At 36.4% G+C, this 21564-nt stretch overlaps 1 protein-coding gene across 2 annotated transcripts in view; it reads left to right on the top strand.

Annotated features, from left to right (window-relative positions):
• The window catches only part of SCAPER (S-phase cyclin A associated protein in the ER), a 514148-nt gene that overhangs the window by 7491 nt on the left and 485093 nt on the right, over positions 1 to 21564 (top strand). For both annotated transcript variants that reach the window (XM_046009648.1, XM_046009649.1), the window contains exons 2-4: positions 9115 to 9181; positions 16780 to 16897; positions 20977 to 21047. In XM_046009648.1, coding sequence (XP_045865604.1) covers positions 9176 to 9181; positions 16780 to 16897; positions 20977 to 21047 — 195 coding nt within the window. In that variant the 5' untranslated portion in view covers positions 9115 to 9175. The remainder of the gene's footprint in view (positions 1 to 9114; positions 9182 to 16779; positions 16898 to 20976; positions 21048 to 21564) is intronic.

Below are 21564 nucleotides of genomic sequence, written 5' to 3'. Positions count from 1 at the left end.
CTCTCAACTTCCTCGTATCAGGGAGATCATATGATACTTGTCTTTCTCTGATTGACTTATTTTGCTCAGCATAATACCCTCTAGTTCCATCCACATCATTGCAAAAGGCAAGATTTCATTTCTTTTGATGGCTGCTTAGTATTCCACTGTATATGTATACCACATCTTCTTTATTCATTCATCTGTTGATGGACATCTAGGTTCCTTTCATAGTTTGGCTATTGTGGACATTGCTGCTATAAATATTCAGGTGCACCTGCCCCTTCACGTCCCTACATTTGTATCTTTAGGGTAAATACCCAGTAGTGCAGTTGCTGGGTCTTAGGGTAGCTCTATTTTCAACTTTTTGAGGAACCTCCATACTGTTTTCCAGAGTGGCTGCACCAGCTTGCATTCCCACCAATAGTGTAGGAGGGTTCTCCTTTTTCTGCATCCTTGCCAGCATCGGTCGTTTCCTGACTTGTTAATTTTAGCCATTCTGACTGGTGTGAGGTGGTATCTCATTGTGGTTTTGATTTGTATTTCCCTGATACCAAGTGATATGGGGCACTTCTTCATGTGTCTGTTGGCCATCTGTATGTCTTCTTTTTTTTTTTTTTAAGATTTTATTTATTTATTGGACAGAGAGAGAGAGATCACAAGTGGGCATAGAGGCAGGCATAGAGCGGGGGAAGCAGGCTCCCCACTGAGCAGAGAGCCCGATGTGGGGCTTGATCCCAGGACTCTGTGAGATCATGACCTGAGTTGAAGGCAGAGGCTTAACCCACTGAGCCACCCAGGCGCCCCTGGATGTCTTCTTTGCAGAAATATATGTTCATGTCCTCTGCCCATTTCTTGATTGGATTATTTGTTCTTTGGGTGTTGAGTTTGATAAGTTCTTTATAGATTTTGAATACTAGCCCTTTATCTGATATGTTGTTTGCAAATATCTTCTCCCATTCTGTCAGTTGTCTTTTGGTTTTGTTGATTGTTTCTTTTGCTGTGCAAAAGCTTTTGATTTTGATGAGTCCCAGTAGTTCACTTTTGCCGTTTCTTCCCTTGCCTTTGGCGATGTTTACAGGAAGAAGTTGCTGCGGCTGAGGTCCAAAGAAGAGGTTGCTGCCTTTGTTCTCAAGGATTTTGATGGATTCCTTTCTTACATTGAGGTCTTTCATCCTTTTGGAGTCTATTTTTGTGTGTGGTGTAAGGAAATGGTCCAGTTTCATTTTTCTGCATGTGGCTGTCCACTTTTCCCAAAACCATTTGTTGAAGAGACTGTCTTTTTTCCATTGGACATTCTTTCCTGCTTTGTCTAAGATTAGTTGACCATAGAGCTGAGGGTCAATTTCTGGACTGTGTATTCTTTTTTTTTTTTTAATTTGACAGAGATCACAAGTAGGCAGAGAGGCAGGCAGAGAGAGAGAGGGAAGCAGGCTCCCTGCTGAGCAGAGAGCCCGATGCAGGACTCGATCCCAGGACCCTGAGATCATGACCGGAGCCGAAGGCAGTGGCCTAACCCACTGAGCCACCCAGGCGCCCCTGTGTATTCTGTTTCATTGATCTATGTGTCTGTTTTTGTGCCAGTACCATACTGTCTTGACGACAGCTTTGTAATAGAGCTTGAAGTCTGGAATTGTGATGCTACCAACTTTGGCTTTCTTTTTCAATATTCCTTTGGGTATTCGAGGTCTTTTCTGGTTCCATATGAATTTTAGGATTATTGGTTCCATTTCTTTGAAAAAAATGGATGGTATTTTGATAGGGATTGCATTAAACATGTAGATTGCTTTAGGTAGCATAAACATTTTCACAATATTTGTTCTTCCAATCCATGAGCATGGAACTTTCTTGCATTTCTTTGTGTTTTCCTCAGTTTCTTTCATGAGTACTTTATAGTTTTCTGAGTACAAACTCTTTGCCTTTTTGGTTAGGTTTATTCCTAGGTATCTTATGGTTTTGGGTGCAGTTGTAAATGGGATTGATTTCTTAATTTCTCCTTCTTCTGTCTTGTTGTTGGTATATAGAAATGCAACTGATTTCTGTGCATTGATTTTATATCCTGACACTTTACTGAATTCCTGTATGAGTTCTAGCAGATTAGGAGTGGAGTCTTTTGGGTTTTCTGCATAAAGTTTCACATCATCTGCAAAGAGTGATAGTTTGACTTCTTCTTTGCCAATTTGGATGCCTTTTATTTCTTTTCATTGTCTCATTGCTGAGGCAAGGACTTCCAGTACTGTGTTGAATAGCAGTGGTGATAATGGACATCCCTGCCGTGTTCCTGACCTTAGCGGAAAAGGTCTCAGTTTTTCTCCTTTGAGAATGATATTTGCGGTGGGTTTTTCATAGATGGCTTTGATAATATTGAGGAATGTACCCTCTATCCCTACACTTTGCAGAGTTTTGATCAAGAAAGTTTGCTGTACTTTGTCAAATGCTTTTTCAGCATCTACTGAGAGTATCATACGGTTCTTGTTCTTTCTTTTATTAATGTATTGTGTCACATTGATTGATTTGCAGATGTTGAACCAACCTTGGGGCCCTGGAATAAATCCCACTTGGTCGTGGTGAATAATCCTTCTAATGTACTATTTGATCCTATTGGCTAGTATTTTGGTGAGAATTTTCGTATCTGTGTTCATCAGGGATAATGGTCTGTAATTCTCTTTCTTGATGGGGTCTTTGTCTGGTTTGGGATCAAGGTAATGCTGGCCTCATAACATGAGTTTGGAAGTTTTCCTTCCATTTCTATTTTTGGAACAGTTTCAGGAGAATAGGAATTAATTCTTTAAATGCTTGGTAGAATTCCCCTGGGAAGCCATCTGGCCCTGGCATCTTGTTTGTTGGGAGATTTTTGATGACTGCTTCAATCTCCTTACTGGTTATGGGTCTGTTCAGGTTTTCTATTTCTTCCTGGTTCAGTTGTGGTAGTTTATATGTCTCTAGGAATGCATCCATTTCTTCTAGATTGTCAAATTTGCTGTGTACAGTTGCTCATAATATGTTCTTATAATTGTTTGTATTTCTTTGGTGTTGGTTGTGATCTCTCCTCTTTCATTCATGATTTTATTTATTTGGGTCCTTTCTCTTTTCTTTTTGATGAGTCTGGCCAGGGGTTTATCTATCTTATTGATTCTTTCAAAGAACCACCTTCTAGTTTCGTTGATTTGTTCTATTGTTTTTTTTTTTTGTTTCTATTTCATTGATTTCTGCTCTCATCTTTGTGGTTTCTCTTCTCCTGCTGGGTTTAGGCTTTCTTTGCTATTCTCCTTAAGGTGTAGGGTTAGGTTGTGTACTTGAGACCTTTCTTGTTTCTTGAGAAAGGCTTGTATCGCTATATATTTTTCTCTCAGGACTGCCTTTGCTGTGTCCCACAGATTTTGAACAGTTGTGTTTTCATTATCATTGGTTTCTGTGAATTTTTTCAATTCTTCTTTAATTTCCTGGTTGACCCATTCGTTCTTTAGTAGGATGCTCTTTAGCCTCCATGTATTTGGGTTCTTTACAAATTTCCTCTTGTGATTGAGTTCTAGCTTCAGAACATTGTGGTCTGAAAATATGCAGGAATGATTCCAGTCTTTTGATACTGGTTGAGACCTGATTTGTGACCCAGGATGTGATCTGTTCTGGAGAATGTTCCACGTGCACTAGAGAAGAATGTGTATTCTGTTGCTTTGGGATGGAATGTTCTGAATATATCTGTGATGTCCATCTGGTCCAGTGTGTCACTTAAGGTCTTTATTTCCTTGTTGATCTTTTGCTTGGATGATCTGTCCATTTCAGTGAGGGAGGTGTTAAACTCCCCTACTATTATTGTATAATTGTTGATGTGTTTCTTTGATTTTTGTTATTAATTGGTTTATGTAGTTGGCTGTTCCCATGTTAGGGGCATAGATATTGAAAATTGTTAGATCTTCTTGTTGGACAGACCCTTTGAGTATGATATAGTGTCCTTCCTCATCTCTTATTATAGTCTTTGGCTTAAAATCTGATTGATCTGATATATGGATTTCCCCCCTCCCTCAAGCTTTCTTCTGATGTCCATTAGCATGGTAAATTGCTTTCCACCCCATCACTTTAAATCTGGAGGTGTCTTTGGGTCTAAAATGAATTTCTTGATTCAAAAAACAAGAACAGGTCTTGTTTTTTTTTGTCCATTCTGATACCCTGTGTCTTTTGACTGGGGTGTTTAGTCCATTTACTTTCAGGGTAACTACTGAAAGATATAAATTTAGTGCCATTGTATTGCCTGTGAGGGGACTGTTACTGTATATTGTCTCCATTCCTTTCTGGTCTACTACTTTTAGGCTCTCTCTTTGCTTAGAGGACCTCTTTCAATATTTCCTATAGAGCTGGTTTGGTGTTTACAAACTCTTTTAGTTTTTGTTTGTCCTGGAAGCTTTTTATCTCTCCTATTTTCAATGTTAACCTAGCTGGATATTGTATTCTCGGCTGCTCTGAAGCGAGTATTCTCGCTTAGTGCTCTGAATATATCATGCTAGTTCTTTCTGGCCTGCCGGGTCTCTGTGGATAAGTTTGCTGCCAATCTAACATATTTACCATTGTATGTTACAGACTTCTTGTCCCAGGCTTCTTTCAGGATTTTCTCTTTGTCACTAAGACTTGTAAGTTTTACTATTAGAAGGCAGGGTGTGGACCTATTCTTATTGATTTTGAGGGGGATTCTCTGCACCTTCTGGATTTTGATGCTTGTTCCCTTTTCCATATTAGGGAAATTCTCTACAATGATTCGCTCCAATATACCATCTGCCCCTCTCTCTCTTTCTTCTTCTTCTAGAATCCCAATTATTCTAATATCATTTCATCTTATGGTATCACTTATCTCTTGAATTCTCCCCTCGTGGTTCAGTAGTTGTTTGCCTCTCTTTTGCTCAGCTTCTTTATTCTCCACCATTTGGTCTTTGATATCATTAATTTTCTCTTCTGCCTCATATATCCTAGCAGTAAGAGCCTCCATTTTTTATTGCACCTCATTAATAGCTTTTTAAATTTCAGCTTGGCTAGATTTTAGTTCTTTTATTTCTCCAGAAAAGGCTTTTATTTCTCCAGACAGGTTTTCTCTAATAACTTCCATGCCTTTTTTGAGCCCAGGTAGCGCCTTGAGAATCATCATTCTGAACTCTAGATCTGACATATTACCAATGTCCATATTAATTAGGTCCCTAGCCTTCGGTACTGCCGCTTGTTCTTCTTTTTGTGTTGAGTTTTTCCTCCTTGTCATTTTATCCAGACAAGACTATATGAACAAGAGAATAAATTACTAAAAGGGTGGCAAAGGCCCCAGAAAAATGTGCATTAACCAAATCAGAAGAGACCCCAAATCGTGGGGAGAAGAAAGGGGGTAAAAAGAAGTTAAATAAAAAAGGTATATACATATATATATATATATTAGACCAGTGAATAGAACAGAGCCACCCACTTGATTCTGGGAGTATTTTGGTCTTTTAGAAGAAACTACCTCCCAAAATTTTAAAGAAAGAACACACACACACACACACACACACACACACACACACACACACACGGGTAAACACGATGAAGGGATGGAGTATGACTGTAAAGATGAAAAATTTAAAAAAATTCTAAAAAGGAGTTGATAAGTTGGTTGGGATGAGAAAGAAAAAGAAAGTGGAGAAAATTTGCTCAGGCTGGAGACTAGAACAAACCCTGTGCTAGATTTACGGTATATTTTGATCTATTAGAAGAAGTTATGTCCCAAAAATTTTTAGAAGAAAAAAACCCTATGTTTACAAAAGATAAAGTTAGATTCAGTAAATATTAAATATGACTATAATAATAAAGGTTCAAAAAGATTTTCTTTAAAGAAAGGTATTGTTAAGATAAGCTAGTTAAAAAATGTTAAAAGAGGGGGGCGCCTGGGTGGCTCAGTGGGTTAAAGCCTCTGCCTTTGGTCAGGTCATGATCCCAGGGTCCTGGAATCGAGCCCCGCATCGGGCTCTCTGCTCTGCAGGTAGACTGCTTCCTCCTCTCTCTCTGCCTGCCTGTCTGTCTAGTTGTGATTTCTCTCTGTCAAATAAATAAAATATTTTAAAAAAATGTTAAAAGAGGAAAGAGTAAAAGCTAAAAAAATTAGAAAAAAATAAAATTAAAAAAATTGAAAGCCATGAATTCATGCTCAGCTTTCCCCTCCTCTGGAATTCTGCTGTTCTCCTTGATCAGTGAGCTTGGTCTTGGCTGGATTTCTTGCTGATCTTCTGGGGAGGGGCCTGTTGTAGTGGTTCTCAAGTGTCTTTGCCTGAGGCGGAATTGCACTGCCCTTGCCAGGGGCTGGGCTAAGTAATCTGCTCAGTTCACTCTTGGGAACTTTTGTTCCCTTGAACGCTTTCTGTAGAGCTCTTGAGGATGGGATGGAAAATGGTGGCCACCCAATCTCTGGCCCAGAGGAGCCGAGCGCTCAGGGCCCCACTCCTCAGTGCACCCTCGGAGAAAAGCGCTCAATTACTCCTGTCTCCCTGGTCTCCGGCCGTGCTCCCAGCTCAATTGGCCTGTGACCGAGCATTTCTGTCTCTGGCACACAGCCCCGTTTAGAGTCTCCAAACCCAGCAGATTCCTGTTGCTCTGCTCTTCCAGTGGCTCTCCCTGGGTCTGCCACTTGTGGGGTCCCTGCTCAAAGAGTAGTGACCTGATTGTGCTGCAGATCACAGTTGAAGGTAACCCTGAGCTGAGAGCTCACTCCTTGGTCCATCTCTGTAGCCGGCTTCCCCGCTCTAATACCTGTGAGCTCTGCTACCCTCAGACACCCCCGGTCCTTCTATGACCCTGCGGGACCTGAGACCACGCTGTCCCTGTGAGGGCTCCACCCCTGCTTAGCCTCTGGAGTGATGTCCCTCAGTGGATCAGACTAGTAAAAGTTCTGATTTTGTGGTCCCTTGCTCCGCTGCTTGACTGAAGCTGGCCCCTCACCCTGCAGTCTGTCTTCCTGACGCTTCAGATTCACTTCTCCGCAGGTCCTACCTTTCAGAAAGTGGTCGATTTTCTGTTTCTAGGATTGCTGTTCTCCTTCTCTTCGATCTCCTGTTGGATTTGTAGGTGTTCGGAACAGTTTGTTAACTATCTAGCTGAACTCCTGCTACCTGATGTCATCTCAGCTTGCTCCTCCTCTGCCATCTTGACTCCTCCCCCCATTTTACCTTTTTAAAGTAATCTTTACACCCAACATGGGGTTCAGACTCAACAACCCTGAGATCAAGAGTTGCATGCTCTGCTGACTGAGCCAGCCAGGCACCCTTGAATGGGTTGCAGTAATAGAGTGCTTGAGAACACCTCACTGAGGAAGTGACATGTGAGCGAAGGGAGTAAATCTTGAGTGTTGCAAATAAGTATCCAATAAGCATAAAGCCCTGAGGCAGGTGTGTGTTTGGCATTTTGGGGAACTAAAGAAGCCAGTGGGCTGGAGTAGAATGAACACCAAAGATGAGAGGAGTTGAGGTGTGGTTAGAGAGTTGTGAGTATGGTAGGCTACTGTGAGGATTTGGCTTTTACTCCGAGATGGAGAGGAATTGGAGAGTTGTGAACAGAGGCACTGCATGTAAAAACAGAACAGTTAATTGAGATATAGTTCAGACACCATACAATTTCGCCATCAAAAAATTTTTTTAGATTTATTTATTTATCCATTTGACAGAAGGAGGTGGCGGGGAGAGAGAGAGTGCATGAGCACAAGTAGGGGGAGCTGAAGAGGGAGAGGGAGAAGCAGGCTCCCTGCTGAGCAGGGAGCCCAACATGGGGCTCAATCATAGGACCCTAGGATCATGACTTGTGCCCAAGGCAGACACGTAGCTGACTGAGCCACCCCGGTGCCTGCAATTCAGGCATTTAAAAAAAGGTTTTAAGCATATTTACAGAGTTGTACAACCATCACCATAATGAATTTTAGAATATTTTGTCATCCCCAAAAGAAACTCTATCCTCGTTAGCAGTCATTCCCATTTTTTTTCCTACTCCCTAACCCTAGACAGCCAATAATCTGTTTTCTGACTCCATGGATTTGCCTATTCTGGGCATTACCTGTAAATTATACAATATACTGTCTTTTGTGACTGGCTTCTTTCACTTAGCTTAGCATAATCTGTCTTTCTTTCTTTAGCATAATGTTTTTAAGGTGCCTCCATAAAGGTTGTATCATGTATAAGTATCTTATTCCTTTTTATGGCCCAATAATAATCCATTGTATGGATATACCAGATTTTAATTATCCATCATTTGGTGGACATTTGGGTTGTTTCCACTTTTGGCCATTATGTATAATGCTGCTATGAATACTTGGGAATAAGTTTTTATGTAGACATGTGTTTTCATTTGAGGTGCTGCATTTTAAAAGGATTAAATTCACTTAGCAATGGAAATTCACTAGGCTCTCATCCTAGAAGCACCTCGGTTCTAACTGCTACTTTTCTTCATTCATTATAGGGTCAGGCCATTCTTTATAGTAGTATCTCTGGCCCTTTGTGTTCTGTCTAGGTTTCTGCTTTGGGTTTCTTTGAGTAAAGGTTTGGCTACCTTATGTTGATATCCTGAAAAGTAAGATCTGTTCTATGTGGAGGCTTTTGTAATAGTAATTAAAATATTCTGATAAAATCTCAGTTTTCAAAAGTTCCTAAAAAGTGGTTACAATGTTTTCTATACTAGTAGTCATTCATTAGTGGATCTTAAATCAATTTAATGAAAGCAGCATTTGAAAAACAGAAAGATATATCAGAATGCATCTCACACAATAGGGATAAACATTACTTTATGAAATTTGTTTCAATTAAGCACGTATTTGTGAAGGATATACTGTATGTGTGTTGTGTGCACTATATAGATGGTAGTAAAAAAAGTCTGCATTGAGATCTCACAGACTATTCATGTAATTAACAGTGTTTTTCTTCTATTTAACTTAAAAAAATTGGGAGAGAGAGCATTAAGGTATTATTCGGTATAGAATATTTAAAATTTGCTATATTGTATCCAAATAGGCAGTATAAAGGAGCAATTTTTTTTGTTTTGTTTAATATGATGACAAACTTGTCGTGATGAGACTTGATCTTTTTAAGTATAAACATTTTTGACAATGTTATGACTAAGAGTATATATATATATATTTTATTGTAGGAGTCACGCCCCAGGGGTTTATGTGCTAAATGAACTTCTTGGCATACAAGGGAATTAAAGAATGATGGTAAGTGATTGAGCTACCTTAAACACTAACCTTAGTTTTTTTTGTCCTCTTTTCCTTACATCTCTTTTTCATTTAGTATCTTTGCAGCATACCCTATAGCATCAGAGATCCTCATTTTCTTTTACTGCTTCATAGTATTTCCTATTGATTTGTTTTGTTTTTAAACAACTCTAATGGGCAAAGTGTAGTAAAGCACTGCTAGTCTGCCAACTGTGACTTTAAGGAAGGTGGCCAAAAACCCAAGAGTAATTTAAAAATGCCTGTGATCATCCATAACAGATAATTCATACAGTGAAAGTATATTCACTGTGCTTGTAGAATTCTTGAACAACTTATTCAGAACCATAGTAGTAACATTCCCATAATTCTAACAATTAAGAATTGAAAACTGATACCTGGATCAGAAGAGAAAATAATTGAAAATTAAGCTTTTGTGTTCTGCCCAATCATCAGGAAGTAAAGAACTTAGGTCTAAAAAGCACTTTGGTCGGGCCCATTTATCTTACAGGTACCATCCTCTGTACTTCTACAGCTCCTGAGGGCATATTATAATATAAAAAAGTTGTTCATAGTGATAGCCTAAAAGCACCAAGAAAAGAGGAAGTTCCTTTAGTGGCTTCCATTTAAAAGTCAGGGAAGTATGATTCAGAGATTTTTATCCAAAATGGTAAAATGGAAAAAATTTGTGCTTAGCAGCGCAAACTTTAGTTATGGATTTATGTTGAATACCTCATTTCCCAATGATGTTATTCATTTATTCATGATTTACTTACTTTAGTCATTCATGATTTCTTTATCATGCCAATTATTCATCGTTCATAGGGGAAGATAGATGGTAAATATGTACTTAAAGGATTTAAAATGTAGTCGTGAGATGTACTGCAAAAGAGTACAGATTGGTTTGAGCATATAGAAGTGGTCCTGGCTAAGTCTGGGGTTTAAAAGACTTCATTCTGAGAGAATTACTTTTTAAGTTGAGACTTGAAAGACCAGTAGGTTTTAGTTGGGCTAGAAGGAACACCATGTTAGTGTGCTTTCAGTATCATGAGCTCAGCTGTGTCACCAAGGATTTGATTGCTTTTCTTCCCTTGTTTCAGCCATCTGTTTTGTTGCCATTATGTTAAGTTTCTCTTTGTGATCCCTAATTGGTTAGAGTCAGATTTTTTTTAAGTAGGCTCCACACCCAGTGAGGAGCCCAACACGGGGTTTGAACTCATGACCCTGAGATCAAGCACTGAGCTGAGATCAAGAGTTGGCTAACTGAGCCACCCAGGTGCCCCTGGAGTCAGATTTTGTATTTTTTGGCAGAGTATCACATGATAGATGATGGTCAGTTTGTTCTGTTTTGGGTCATGTTATCTTTGATCACTTGGTTAATACACAGTATTGGTTTTTCTGTTTAAAGTTTGTGTTTTCTCTTTTGAAATTAATAAGTAGTTTGTTGAGAGAGACTTTGAGGCCGTGTATGTACGCGGTACCTCATCAAACATTCACCTGCTAGTTTTAGCACTCATTGATGGTAACATTTATTAAAGTTCTGTGAGGAAAGCATTTACATTGTCCCCAACTGTCTGTGTATCTAGATTCTTGGATTTTAAAATTTTATTTGGTGTTGTGATCTGTTATTGTTATTATTTTGATGCTCAAATTGTCCCAGATTTAGCCAGTGGAAGCTCCTTCAACCTGGCTCTTGTGGTATGTCCCTATTATTCTTTGAGCATTTCTATACTTTCCAGTGTAACAAACTGAGTCAGGTTCATTTCTTGCTTTCACTGTTTCCCTGTTTTTCTTACCTAATTGCGCAGGCTGGGGCCTTCAGTAGAGTGTTGAATGAAAGTGGTGATGGTGGGCATCCTTGTCTCTTTCAGCATTATACCATTAAATATGGTATTTGTTGTAGTTTGTGAAATTTTTATCACATGCTTTTTTTCATTTGTTGAGATGAGCATAAGGCTTTATTCCTTTATTCTGCTTATATGGTAAATTACATTAACTGATTTAAAAATGTTAAACCAGCCTTGCACTTGAAATAAACTCAACTTGTGATATCTTACCTGGATTCGATTTACATATATGAGTTTGTTTGTTATTTTCACATCTTTACTCCTGAAATAGTTTGAACTGGTAGTTAACTTTGCTTGTTTTATCCTCTTAGGTTCTGATATTAGGGTTATGTAGGTCTCATAAAATGAGTTGTGTTCCTTTTATTTTATTTTCTAGAAGAATTTAGTGTAATTTTTTGCTACTATGGTTTGGAGAGTTCATCCGTGAAACCCATCTGGTTCTGAATTTTCTTTTTGTGGGATTCAGTTTCTTTAATAAATGTTCAGATTCTTTTTATGTCCAGATTTGGTAGATTATATTTTTTAAGTCAACAAAATTTCAGTATCAATATTTTAATATCAAATATTATAAGTTGATATGTTAGTTATAATATTCTTTTATCTTTTTTTTTTTTTAAGATTTTTTTTATTTATTTATTTGACAGAGATCACAAGCAGGCAGAGAGGCAGGCAGAGAGAGTGAGAGGGAAGCAGGCTCCCTGCCGAGCAGAGAGCCCGATGCGGGACTCGATCCCAGGACCCCGAGATCATGACCTGAGCCGAAGGCAGCGGCTTAAACCACTGAGACACCCAGGCGCCCCAATATTCTTTTATCTTTGCAAAGCCTGGAGGTTTTAGAATCTGTAGTGGTGTTCCTTTTTTATTCCTCATATTGGTTATTCTTTTGTTAGTGTTTTCAAATAACCCATTTTAGGTTTTGTTATTAGTTTTTCACTATCTTACGTTTGTCTTGTATTTTATTGGTTTTTGCTGCTTATTACTTCCTTCTTTTTTTGGAATTAATATGCTATTCTTTCTAGCTTCTTGAAATAGAGACTCTGATCATTGATTTTTAGCTTTTTGTCATCATGTCGTTTTTATGGCTATACATTTTCCTTTAAGAATGGCTTTGGTTGCTGTATAAGTACTGATGTGTCGTATTTTTATTATGATTCAATTGAAAATATTTTAAAATTTCTGATGTGACTTCTTTAATCTGTAAGTTATTTAGAAATGTATTGCTTAATTTTCAAACATACAAGGATTTTTCTGGTTATCTCTCTTTGGTACTTTCTATTCTTTGAAATTTAGTGAGGCCTGCTTTATGACCCATGGTATCGACAGTCTGGAAAATAGCATACACTTGAAAAGAATGTATATTCTACCAGTGTTGAATGTTGGGTTCTGGATATGTCACATATGTCGTTTGTTAATTATGTTGTTCAAGTCTTCTGTATTGTTACTTAACTGTTTTTGTCTACTTATTCTCACAGCTTCTTAAAGAGTTATGTTAAAATCTTCCATGATGCTTTTTTCCTATTTCAGTTTTTCCTTAGATGTTATTAGATGCACATTTAGAATTATTATAATTCACCGGTTGATGAACCTTTTACACTTATGAAATATTCTATCTCTAGCAGTAATCCTTGCCTTAAATTCTGCTTTGTTCAATATTAATAAAGCTACCATTCGTTTTTTAAATTTAGTTTAATTCCAACATAGTTATTATATAGCATTATATTAGTTCCAGGTGTATAATATAGTGATTCAGCAATTCCATATATTACTCAGTTTGTTCTTTTGTTTTTGTCCATTTGTTTCATTTCTTAAATTCCAAATATGATGAAATCATATTGTATTTGTCTTTCTCTACCTGACTTCTTTTTTTAAAAAAGGATTTTATTTTTTAATTTATTTGAGAGAGAGAGAGTGTGAGTGGGGGGTGACAATGGCTAGGAACACTGGCAGTCATAGTTTAATCCTGCCAGATATTGAAATGATTTAAAATTGGCTCTGTTTTTTTGTGAGGGCTTATCTATTTCTAGTTTACCCTTATTCTTGGGATGAAACTTCCAGGTTTCAACCTAATGCCTGGGTGGCCCTGGACAGGTTTAGTTTCTGTACTTTTGCAAGTCTATCAAACCCTGCTCAGTTTTTCTGTCTTGGCTGTATCCGTTGGAATTGCCAGGTGCCTCTGGGGCAAAAGCAGCCCTGATTGCTGGATTCACCTCTTTAAATTTCTTATGTTCCCTGATCTTGCCCTATAATTGCTTGCTTCCTTCACTTTTTTCTGGTGCTTTAAACAGATTTTTAAAACATATTTTCTTTAGCTCTTACAGTTTTTCTCAAGTGCATGGTTGGTCTGAATTACCTAGCCCTTTATAAGCAGAAGGGAAGTTTATTATTCACAAAATAGTTCAGTGCAGGTATTCAGTATTCAGCCTTTCACATTGTAATTTTGGAACCAACTCTTTTTTTTTTTTTTAAACTCATTTTCTAGAGAGTTCTGTGTTTGGATCCTCTGCATCTGGCCAATAAGTGGGAGAAAAGAGAGAGAGACTATAAATAGTGATGCATGAGATTTTCTTTATAAGCCAGGCCTGGAAATGGCTTATCTTATTTTTGCCTATATTTTAGTGTGCAGAATTTAGTCATATGGCCACCTAGCTGCAAGAGCCCAGTAAGTATTATTTAGCTTTGTAGCAGGACAAAAATGGAGTGGTTTTGGTGAACATATTATTGTTTCTGTCACAGAAGCTGTTATAATAATATAAGTTTGACATGATGATGGCTCAGATTAGGGTATTAGTGGATTTACAGTTTCAAAATATGTTTAGGACATAGAATTAGTAAGATTCGGTGTCTGTTCTAACAGAGATCTCAAAACAGAGTAACTCATACAAGGTTGAAGTTTATTTTTGTCGCCTGTGATAGTCTGGACAGCCTTAGTTCATCTAGGACTTGACTTTACCTTTAGAAAGGTGTGAAACATCAGTAAGATCTGACAAAGTTATTGTAGGTTACTGTACAGAATTCCACTCCATGTCCTATGTTAGGGAAATTGTCCCAGTTACTCAGTTTCTCAGGTAAGTTTGTGGTTTGTTAAAAGTATGTATAAGTGCTCCCACTCTTAGAATTTTAATGTACTCCTGGTGTTCAGTGACTGGTAATCTTGTCTTTAAACTACTTAAAAATATGAAGAGCTGTATTAGTGGGAATTTGAAAGAAAGAGTTTTTGCTTAGTTATTTAGAAAGTTGAAAAACCATTTTAAAAAAGAAGGGAAACTAGTTTTATGAGCAAGTAGTATTATAGGTGTATTTTGAAGAACTCTTGAGAAGTAGTAATTTTAATGGGGGTACAAACATAAAATTTAATAAATAGTGCTTGAAACCAGTTTGGGATTATGAACAAAGTTGCTTAAAGTAGAAATTATTTAGATTTTCTAAGCCTTAGAAGATAGGTCAAAAAAATTTTTTTTCCCAATCTAGGAGCAAGTCTCAGAAATTATGCACTTAAATCACAAATTCTTTAAGTGTTAAACATAAAAAATTCAACTTAAGACTGATGTTATGCTTTTTATTGAAACGTTTAGTATTTGAACAAGCCTCTGCAAAATCTCCTTATGGCACTAGGTGGCACACTGTGACTTTGGGATGCAAATAATGTATTTTGTTTAAATCTCTTGGAAGAACCTAGATGAAAATTCTGTTTGAAATAGATATCTGTAATGTTATGAAGTATCTCAGAGTCATTTATTGAATAGCAAATCCTGATGCTTAGATTAAAATGCTTAAACTATTGTATTTAAGTTACTACTGACATCTTTATAACAACAGGGTTATTAAAAATGACTAGTATTTGTCAGTTTATTGAAAAGAGTTCAGTTAGAATATATTACAGAATGCACCTGTGATTTTATGGAAAAATGGTTTTCAGTCAGATATTGTAGTAAGGTGAATGTTACGACATTTTTGCATGTGAAGTATTAGAATTAAGAATTAAAGTCTTGAGTTGGTGATAGCTTTTTCTTTGAATTTTTGTGTATGTATTGAATATAAAAGAACTAACTTTTGGGTGCCTGGATGGCTCAGTTGGTTAGATGTCTGCCTTTCAGCTCAGGTCATGATCTTAGGGTCCTGGGATGGAGCCCCATGTGGGGCTCCCTGCCCAGTAGGGACTCTGCTTCTCCCTCTGCTTCTCTCTCTGCACCCCACCCCCTGGCTTGTGCACATGCATGCTCATGCTCTCTTTCTCTCAAATAAATAAAAATCTTAAAAAAAAAATAACTGACTTTGCAAAATTTATGGTAGAATTGAAACATTTATAGAAGAGAAGAATATTAGATTTCAAGTTTTCTGTTCTAGCATTATTATAACATTGCTATCTTGTGATCACTTTAGTTCCTAGAAATTCATCACTTTATGAGGACTCTTGAGTTAGAGAATAATGTATAGAATAATGAATTTGATTGAATAATTGTCTGAAATTATCTGAAAAAGAGCTGAAAAGTAGGCCACCTATTTAAACTTGTTCATCTGGCCTGTAAGGAATAGTGATACTTCTTGCTTAAAACAATGCTTTGGTAACTTAATTGATAGATGCCAATCTAAGTTAGAGCTAATAATCACTGGGAGATGTGTTTAATCCAAAAAAAGGAGATTTTATAGTGTTAACTTGATTGAAAAATATGGGAATAGAGATGATTCAAGAATTTTGCCCAGGGTGGAGCTGGAATAGTGGTCACAGATTAATAAGTTTCAGCATAAACTTATGAGTTAAGTAGATGCCATGTGGCTTTCCAGGATAAGGTCAGAGGAATGAAGGAATGTGGGGGCAGGTATTTATTTTAAAGATGTAAAAGTTAAGTTCTGGCTGCTTTCATACAAAAAAGTCATGATTGACTAGTTGTCACAGAGATTGTATGGCCTGCAAAGCCTAAAATAAAAAGTTGTTATCTGGCCCTCTGTAGAAGTTTGCTGGCCCATGCTCTAGAGTGTAGTGCCTTTTTTCTTTTCTTCAAGTCATACTCCTTGTCATTAAGTTACTTTGAGAATAATGTGTTGCTTTCTTTCACATATTCCCCAATAAACAAGCACTTAAAATCAACCAGTAAGTGAGTAGAACTGAAAACGGAACAGAAGGAGTAACATCTTACAAGGGAATAATGTAATCACATTGAAAGGGGTGAGGATGAGAAGAACTAATTTAAGTCATTTTGGGGAAAAAAAATCCAGTACTTTGGATACTGTAATGCTAGATAAGAACTGTATAGAAATGTTGTAATCTTGTTAATAAATGCTGTGGGTTAGCAATTCTGAAACTATGTATGTATAGAACTGAACAGATAAGTAAATATATTTTAGGTAATGAGAACGAGGTTTCTGACTGGCAGAGAAAGAAATTACAAATAAGGGAAAGGCTAAAATGAACCTGTGTGTAGGACTGAAATCTGAGGGATCAGACCTGTTGCTGTGTAAGTGGTGGTGCTGAAATGTGTACAAAGCAGTATTGTGCTTCTTAGGGCACATGTTCAAATCTTAGATTGTATTTATTCTTTCAACAATTTGTTTATTCTTAAAGTTGTAAAACTAGTGTTTCAGAAATAAAAAGATCTGTAACTTAACTTTCTTTTCTCTGTTTAACTACCTTTTCGATCCTAAATTAGTTTTAAGTGTTGCCTTTGTGAGAAAATGTGAGAAACAATGAATTTGTCAGCCAAATATATTTTATATGTTGACTAATCTAATAATCTAATTTATATTTTCTGTTTATAGGCATCATTCCAGCGCTCCAATAGTCATGACAAAGTTAGGAGAATAGTTGCAGAGGAGGGTCGTACAGCAAGAAACCTAATAGCTTGGAGTGTTCCTTTAGAAAGCAAAGATGATGATGGTATGTATTTTTAAACTGTTTCATTTTTGTCGTAAATTTAAGAGGGTATATTTAGTCTTAAACAGAAGATAGATCCAAAACTTTATGATTTGAACTGTTGGACAAATTAGCATACATTAAATAAGAAATAACTTTTTTATTGTTTTTTTAAAAAAGATTTTATTCATTTATTTATTAGAGAGAGGAAGCATGCATGAGTGGGGGAGGGAAAGGGGGAGGAGGAGAGTGAGAATCTCAAGTAGACCCTGTGCTGAGCAAGAAAGCCCCATATGGGTCTCGATCTCATGACCTTGAGATAATGACTTGAGCTGAAATCAAGAGTTGGACGATCAGCTGACTGAGCCACTCAGGCACCCCTTTATTGCCTTTGTTTCTTAGCTAATATACAAATGGTTTCATGAAAGTGTTAGTTTTGCTGTTTCACATAGGAATGAAGGTAGGTTTGTTATGATTGGCAAATTAGTTTTCTTTTTTAATTTACAGGAGATTGAGATTTTTTCTTTTATTCTAATAAAAATAAACAGGTTTTAAAAATTTTACTATATTCACCACAGTTAGTTACAAGTTAATGTTTTAGGAAAAAAAAGAGTATATTTCTTTAGTTGTTATTATTTGAACTAGAGAAAGTACCATTTTAGTCCTTTTACTTTCATGGGTAGGATCATTGTGAGCACTGCTTAAATCCTGGGGACTAGAAGATTGGATGGGGAGATAGAAAACAGGAGGTTGGGGTATACCAAAGAGGATCTCGCTTTGAAATTTTCTGAGGATTTGTAGACTATTCCTCATATTGGGTTTGTGTGGTATCTTTTCATGCTTAGATTCAGTTATATATTTTTGGAGGGATTCTATAGAAATTATGTTGTTTCCGGGGCACCTGGATGGCTCGGTGGGTTAAGGCCTCTGCCTTTTGCTCAGGATCTCAGGGTCCTGGGATCAAGCCCCGCATTGGGCTCTCTGCTCAACACGGAGCCTGCTTCCCTTCCTCTCTCTCTGCCTGCCTCTCTGTCTACTTGTGATCTCTGTCTGTCAAGTAAATGAATAAAATCTTAAAAAAAAAAAAAAAAAAAGAAAGAAATTATGTTGTTTCCTTTCCAGTGAGTCATAGGAGGCACATGATAGTGGTTTTGTTTCGTTACTAGTGATGTCAACATTAATCACTCGACTAAGGTGGTATCTCCTGAGTTTCTGCACTGGAAAGTAACTGTTAACTTTGTAATTAGTAGGTAATTTGTGGTAAGATAGTTTGAGACTATGTAAATGTCCTGTTTCTCTTGAAGTAGTCTACTTACTACTTTTAGCTTCTGTTGATAATTCTTAGGTAATTAAGTTACTACTCTGATGGTTGCAAAATGGTGATTTGCTGACCCCAGTGTTCTTTATTAGCTGACATTCTAATGTAAGAGAGAGCTTTCCCTTTTCCCTTTTGTAGTATATGTGTAACTTTGCATTTATTTGAGTTTGTATGGAGTCATGGTTCTTATTTAATGAGTTCTGATTTATCTGTTTTGATGCTTAGTTCAAGGTTTGTCTTAGTTTTAGTTTAGTTTTGTTCAAACCAAGTCTTTAGTTCTAGTTTTGTCTAGGTGAGTGGGAGACCTGTTAAGCTGACTCCTGTTTCCTTTTGACATATTCTTTGAGAACACCCTTACCCAGGGAGATGTTTCAAGCTATATAGGAGTTCATCCATGTTTTATTCTTTTAAATTTATTTTACTTTTACATATTTTTTACATTTTATTTTTTATACTTGTTATTTAAAAACTTATTTGTATTCCAGCTTTATTTTTCTATATTTGTATCAATGATCCATTTGTAGTTTATTCTTATATATAGCATGAGGTATGTATCTAATTTTATCTTTTTCCGTAGGGATTACAAGTTGTTCCAGCATCACTTACTGTAAAGTCTATCTTTGCCCCATTTTTTTGAGATGTCACTGTATCATAAATTGAATTCCCTTATGTACTTATATTCTATTTCACCGAGCTGTTCATCTAACTCATGTGTGAAAGCCACACTGTTTTAATTATAGAGGCATTATACTATATTAAAATATCTGCTTAGACCAGTCCTCCCTCGGTAGCTTTTGTCAGTCTTCCTAATCTTTTTGTTTTAAAGATTTTATTTATTTACTTGAGAAAGAGAGAGATACCAAGAGAGAGCACAAGCAGGGGAGGGGGAGAAGCAGACTCCCTGCTGAGCAAGGAGCCCAGTGCAGGAAGGCAGGGCTTAGGATCATGGTCCTGAGCAAAGGCAGATGCTTAACCAACTCAGCCACCCAGGCACCCCTTCTTAGGTATTTTTAAGGAGCAGTTACTTTGAATCAAAAACTACCAAATAGAGGGGAAAATTAAATTTATCTTCTTAAATTTACCTCTGTACTAGCTGAAGTTTTCATAAGGAAGCTTACTGTAACTTTCATTTCTTTGGTAAAAATATTTATCAACATTATTTACTATAAAAATAATAACATAAAACCTAAAAATTTCTTATGAATTTTAATTGAATCATATTTAATTTAATTAATTTAATTGAATCATATGTATGATTCATATTATTTTATGAAATTTTATTTTTTCACTTTCTGTGGATTAATCAGAACACAAAATAACCTGAGATTTATTAAAATTGCTTCTATTCAAGGAAGGAAAGAAAATTCAATAATGAATCACATATCTGTATATAACCTGATTTTGCATGTAAGTACATAAAAAATTGGCCAATACAATTATAAAGCTTCATTTATGCTTGTTGCAAAAGAATAGAACTGTGAACCCATAGAATTAGAACTTTCTGAATATCTAAATGATGACAAAATAAGAATGTCAATTTCATAATTTCTGATAAGGATTATTTTATATTGTTAAAACTTTGCCAGTAATAGGGAAATCTTTATTTTGCTTTTTTTTTTTTTAAAGCAACTCGTTCCTATTTATAGCTATAATACACACTCAGATATTTCTGAGAATAATCTTTCAATTTTCATAAGTTTTCTTCTGTTGTTTTATTTCTGTTTTCTCTGATACTTGTTCTAAGCTGGTTATTCTACTGGATATTCTAAAAGTCCTGCTTGTACATTGTTCTCTATAATCAAAGGATGGATAAAGGCTGTGTAGTTGAGTGTCGAGTTCTGCTTTCATCCCTGGTAGATCAGTTGAGGGAGGCCCACTTATGTGTGGGTAAATTGTTAGTAGGTGTTATGGCTCACTTCATTTGTACTGCTTCACAGGTCCTGGCCCACAATTATTTTGCTAAAAGGAAAATTATTCTGTTGTACATTATAGATAGAATTTTATTTCTATTTTGAATTGCTCTCAAAAATAGAATGATTATGAAATAGTAGTTAGTATCTTTCTTATAAAAAAGAGCAGGTGAGAAAGATATATCTGATGGCAAAAATACAAAGAACTGAAAACTTCCCTTTTCAAATTAAAATATGAATTTCATAAATCAGATAAGTTTGTCAGAACAAAATACTGAGTTTTTAAATGGTAAACAATGTATTCTCGATTTTATTGTTAAAATAAAATTTGAATTCAAAGAGTATTTTCCAGAACTGTTTATGAGTTGAGGAGTATCAAGTAACTTGGCCTTGTTTTTAAATTGTCAGAATATCTGACTTATTTAAGAGGTTGATTTATTCCTGTTCTGAGAAAGCCATTCAATAAAATCAGTCCCTGGGAACATGGAAGTTTGTTTTTTATTTTATCGGTAGTTCATATTGATCATGTATAGATTGTACTGTTCTGTGATCTCTGGAAGGAGATTATGTATTAGTATGCCCAAATGACTTATATAGTTCAATTTTGTACTACCCATTAAAAAAAAATTATTTATTTATTTAATAGAGAGGGAGATAGAGAGAAAGAGGGGAAGAGAGAGAACACAAACGGGGAGCAGCAGACGGGGAGGGAGAAGCAGGCTGCTTGCTGAGCAAGGAGCCTGATGTGGAGCTTGATCCTGGGACCCTGGGATCATGACCTGAGCTGAAGGCATTTGCTTAACTGACTGAGCCACCCAGGCACCCCTGTACTACCCATTTTTTGACCTTTATATTTGTCTATTTTTGCCTTGAAGGGAAATCCAAATGTCAAACTGGTGGAAAATCAAAGAGGACAATTCAAGGAACTCATAAAAGTACTAAACAGGTACAGCATATGCAACTTTCTACTTAATGACTTTTAATTTGAATGAGAAAATGTAATTTTTCAGGATTTGAGTATTGTATATTTTGTTTTCATATAAAATTCCATTGTAACATTCTTCACTTAACAAATGTGTATACAGTACTGTGTGCCTAGCTGGTACTAAATACTTTACAAATATTAATTTATTTGTTTCTTGTAACAGACCCTTCAGCGTAGGCATTATTATTATCTAAATGATTATCTAAAAATGAGGAAACACAGGTAGGGAGAGGTTATATAACTTGCTAGTGAGTGGCACAGTGAAGATTTGAACGCAGGTCGTTAGTTTCTAGTTTATGCTCTTAAAACTTCTGCTACACATCCCATATTTGTGAATTCTTTTATGATTTTCTTTCTTGGTATAGTGATGTCTTTAGATTGTGGAGTAGTAAAAGTATTATCTCTAAAAATTTTCAAATTGCTGTATTAAAATTTTGGAGAGCACAAGCCTATTTCAAAAGTGTTCTTTAGCACATTA

This window comes from Meles meles, chromosome 6, assembly GCF_922984935.1.
Source record: "Meles meles chromosome 6, mMelMel3.1 paternal haplotype, whole genome shotgun sequence".
Classification (NCBI taxonomy): Eukaryota; Metazoa; Chordata; class Mammalia; order Carnivora; family Mustelidae; genus Meles; species Meles meles.
This window is presented reverse-complemented; position numbering and strand designations above follow the sequence as displayed.